At 30.6% G+C, this 4,668-nt stretch overlaps 1 protein-coding gene across 1 annotated transcript in view; it reads left to right on the top strand.

Annotated features, from left to right (window-relative positions):
- Positions 1-4,668, top strand: part of HMCN1 (hemicentin 1) — a 460,634-nt gene that overhangs the window by 355,816 nt on the left and 100,150 nt on the right. Inside the window, 2 exon segments of the mRNA XM_017848051.1 lie at positions 341-490; positions 2,499-2,658. Coding sequence (XP_017703540.1) covers positions 341-490; positions 2,499-2,658 — 310 coding nt within the window.

The following is a 4,668-nucleotide window of genomic DNA, read 5'->3' on the forward strand; positions in this document are numbered from 1 at the left end:
TGTGCATTTTGTGTGTGTGTGTATTTTTTTTCTTTTACTCTTAATTCTCTAGACTTTAAAAATAGCACATTTTAAGTACCATGCTCATAGGGGTGTTTAGTTCAAGAAGCCTAATGCACTGAAATACAAATTTATAAAATAGACTCATCGTAAAATGATTAGTCATTTTATAAAGAATTTTTTTCTTTTTTTTAAAAGACTCATTTAAAATGAAAGTACACTCGGAGAACTTTTAAGAAATACATTTATCACATAAAGCAAGACATTTTATCATGAATTTTAGAGATGTTGCAGTTAAAGGTTTTTTAAATGTCTTATTGTGCTTTGTTTCTACCTCTAGAAAATTCTGACTCACTAGAAGTTCATATTTTGTCTGGAGGTAGCAAACTCCAGATTGCCCGGTCCCAGCGTTCAGATAGTGGAAACTATACATGTATTGCTTCAAATATGGAGGGAAGAGCCCAGAAATATTACTTTCTTTCAATTCAAGGTATGTATTATCCACTGTGATCTATCTTCAATTTCTTTGTTATTCCATTTATAGTACAAAATCTACATTTAAAGGGATCAGTAGTAATTGATTCAACATATCTTTAGATCATCAAAAACTATCATCAGTTTTCTGTCTTGTATTTACCAGTAGATTCTGTTTTCATGGAAATGGACATAAATGTGGAAAAAAGAACAGTGGAAGTTTGGTAATCTCTACTTTTTCCAATTTTCCATTTCCACTTCCATTATTATCTTTCTATAGTATATATTCTACGGAGTTATACTTATTTTAAACTGGTATGATTTATTTTGATGCTAAGCTTATAGATCTGTTCTCATTGGTATAGATAAGATTTAATTAACAAAGAAGTTGTATGATGATCTGACCACAGGTAAATTAGGTAAATTTTAATGAATGATGAATCTTATACTATTTTAAGATGATAATAAGGAGCAGTTCATCAAATATTTAATTAATGCCTACTATGTTCCAACATAGTATTAAGCATTTCAGGGACAAGTTGTTTTCTTTTGATTTTCAGTAAACCTCTGATTATTACATTTGGCTCAGTATTGAAACTGAAATGAAAGTCTAACTTGAAACTGAGTTGAAATACTTTTTCTTACAGTCTTATTAGGGAAATAATTTCTCATAAATTATGAATTCTATTATGAATATTATGTATCTGTTGTGTGCTCTGCTAAAGATAACTCCAAAAAAATACAATTAGAAGAATTAATTTCACAGCTATCAGTAGGTCTTTCTGTGATGATTAGTGATGCTTTGGGATTTCAGAAGCTAAAGGAAAAACAGCTAGTCAGAGATTCAGTATCAGAAGTTGCATATTTAATTATGTTTAATGCATTAATAATAACAGATGCAATTCATGAGATATGTGGTAGAACTAAACATTTTACCAGATTTTTATATACTTTATTATGTCTTAGAACTAGAAATAATATATGTATATAGGACCTAGTCCAGTGCTTGTTGTATATTAGATACTCATTTTAGGATGTCTCTTATTACTAATGTTCTTATTGACTCAACTTCTTTAGTACTGTAAATTCTGCAAATGTGGTATAATTATTGTTTTCTGAATGACTAAAATTAGATTTATAGAGATTGTTCAGTGATGTGCTGGTAAACGTTTAAGAATTGTCTCTCCAGACAAAAAGATTATGATTCATAGCCAATTGTTTGCCAGTGTCCATGGTATAAATATTCCCACCATGATCTTATATATACAAGATTTCAACCTCCCAAAGGGATGTTACTGAACACAGAGTGGGGAAAACATGTACAAAATTGGCTTTGTGACCTGGTGTCAACTACTTTCTGCACATCACTATCATCATATAGAATAGGAATTCAAACATGTTTCTATCTGATACCATTGGCAGTATTTTTATTACACAATATTTCTCAGTGAAATCAAAGTGAAAACCAAAGATGACTAGAAAAGAGAATAGAAACTATTGGCTCTTCAGAACTACAATAAACCTATCCATTTTTCAGAATAAATAATAATTAAATTCAATAATGGAGAAAGAAATAACCAACTTAGATACTTTCCTCAGACCTTTACGCCAAGGTTTTATAAGACAGAGTCTGTAAGTCTAGTGAATTAAGAGCAAAAGAAAAACACAAAAAAAATGCATAGCTGCCTTACCTATGTGCTTGTGGTTCTTTAACTGTACTATCCATTGAGGATTTAATCTAAGAGTGATTTAATTTGGCCAGAAAGGGTGATCATGAGGTAGCTCTATCACTAGCCTCTATGACTAAATAATTATATCAACTTACAAATGCACCAGAAATATTGAAGAGTTCCTTTAACTTCATCATTTAAAAGTAATTCATGAAGATAACAATAGTTTGATCTTGAACCATAATCTACAAAGAATATGAACTAGAAATGGCATATTGTTTTATGACTCTGTTATATTTATTAGAATTTATATCCTGTGTCTTGTTAATGAAATTCCTAATTATTTCTCCAAAGTTCCTCCAAGTGTTGCTGGTGCTGAAATTCCAAGTGATGTCAGTGTCCTTCTAGGAGAAAATGTTGAGCTGGTCTGCAATGCAAATGGCATTCCTACTCCACTTATTCAATGGCTTAAAGATGGAAAGCCCGTAGCTAGTGGTGAAACAGAAAGAATCCGGTATGTTTAAAAACAACCTTTCCATTATAAATTGTAAGGCCTTCTACAATGCTTTATGCTTCAGATTTCACATGAGTAATAATACTAAATTCCATCCCATTGGAACTTAGCTATCATTATGTTCACAACGAAACAAAAACTTTCAAGAACTGGACATAGACATTCTCCTTAGAGAATCACTCAGAATTGTGTATGTTTCTTATCTGTTAACTCTGTAATGTTAATTAACTCATTAACTTTGACTAACTTTAATTAACTCATTAACTGTAATGTTAACTGTTGCTGATTTTATTCTTGTAATTTCAGAATGGTTATACTAAAGCCCATGCCATAAAAATAATTAGTTCTTTCCTGCAAATGCCAAACCAACTTTATCTCACAAATGATTCATCAATAATTCTAGATATGATTTTGTATGCTGAAACAACCAAACTGTGTACATGCTGTACTAATTGGCTCCTTTTGAGAAAAGATACAATAATGTCATAATTGTTATAGTGGTTTATTCAGATGCCATTTTCAGCTGACACTTGTTACCCATGCAACAAACCACATAGACTTGGACATGCTATCCTGACTGGCTCATTTTGAGAAAATATACGATAATGTCATAACTCTCATAGTGGTTTGTCCAAATCCCATTTTCAGCTGGCACTTGTTACCCATGCCACAAACCACATAGAGATGGAATAATAATGTGGTAAGGGCCTCCTCCTACTTTCAACAACAAATTCCTTTGGAAGGACAATCTGGAATTTGATATTGTACTAGATTGCTTCATCACAAAATCCCATTACCTACACCAGATTAATTATATGCATAAGTAGGCATTAACTACATGTATTGTAGACTTTAACATTTTGGACCAATATGTAAATTTAAGGGTTTGGAGTATATTTTCTGGTCAATAAATGGAATATATATAATTTAAAGAGATAATGTTATTTTCTTTGTATTCATTGTGTATTAAAATTTCTAGTCTTTTAGAGGATACATTTTAACTTTTATTTCTCTGGTGTGAACATTTTGAGTAAATAACAAATATTTAATTGTTTTGTTAAATCAGCTGGTATTTGCCATATTTCAGACCATATTTTGATGGCATCTAAAGATTTTATAAAGGATATAAAGATAAGACCTTTTATATAAGATAGTATTTGTAGCCAGGAATTTGGAGTCTATCATTCCTTCTCCTACATTAACATTCTAAATTTACTTATTCTTATATCTTTATTATTCACTCATTCCATAATATGTATAGATTTGTACGTAGAACAGTTTGTCAATCAACTACAATAGTTTTTCCAAAGTCAGTGTACTACTTTTGTTTGATCACAGCAACTTGCTTTTGCTTATTAATTTAATTAAACTCATGCAATTTAAAAATTTTTATTTTGAAAAAAAAAAACACAACTATATCCCAGATAATAATATAGCTCTCAATAAACATTTAATAACAAGATATAATAGAAATGGAGCTTTTACTTTTGACACAGGGTGATTCTAATGAAATCACTATTGTACAACTGTAGATGGCAATTTAATCTCTACCAAAAACACGGGAAAATTTTGATTTGGAATTAATGGTGTGTGAAGACAACCAATAATGAAATCATCTTAGCTCAGAGATCTTTAATGATCTCATTGTATATTTATTTTTTGCTATTATGTAATTCAAAAGAAAAGCTTTATTTAGTAATTTGTAGAAAAAATGTTTGCAAAATATAACCACATATGATACCAAATTGTTGTCACAATTCAAATGATCCTGTTCTGTTTTTATTAAGGTATTGTTTATAACTAGATTTTTTTTTTCTTTTTTTTATTATACTTTAAGTTCTAGGGTACATGTGCATAATGTGCAGGTTTGTTACATATGTATATTTGTGCCATGTTGGTGTGCTGCACCCATCAACTCGTCAGCACCCATCAATTCATCATTTATATCATGTATAACTCCCCAATGCAATCCCTCCCTCCTCCCCCCTCCCCATGATAGGCCCCAGTGTG

Source organism: Rhinopithecus bieti, unplaced genomic scaffold (genome assembly GCF_001698545.2).
Source record: "Rhinopithecus bieti isolate Rb0 unplaced genomic scaffold, ASM169854v2 scaffold_27006, whole genome shotgun sequence".
Lineage (NCBI taxonomy): Eukaryota > Metazoa > Chordata > Mammalia > Primates > Cercopithecidae > Rhinopithecus > Rhinopithecus bieti.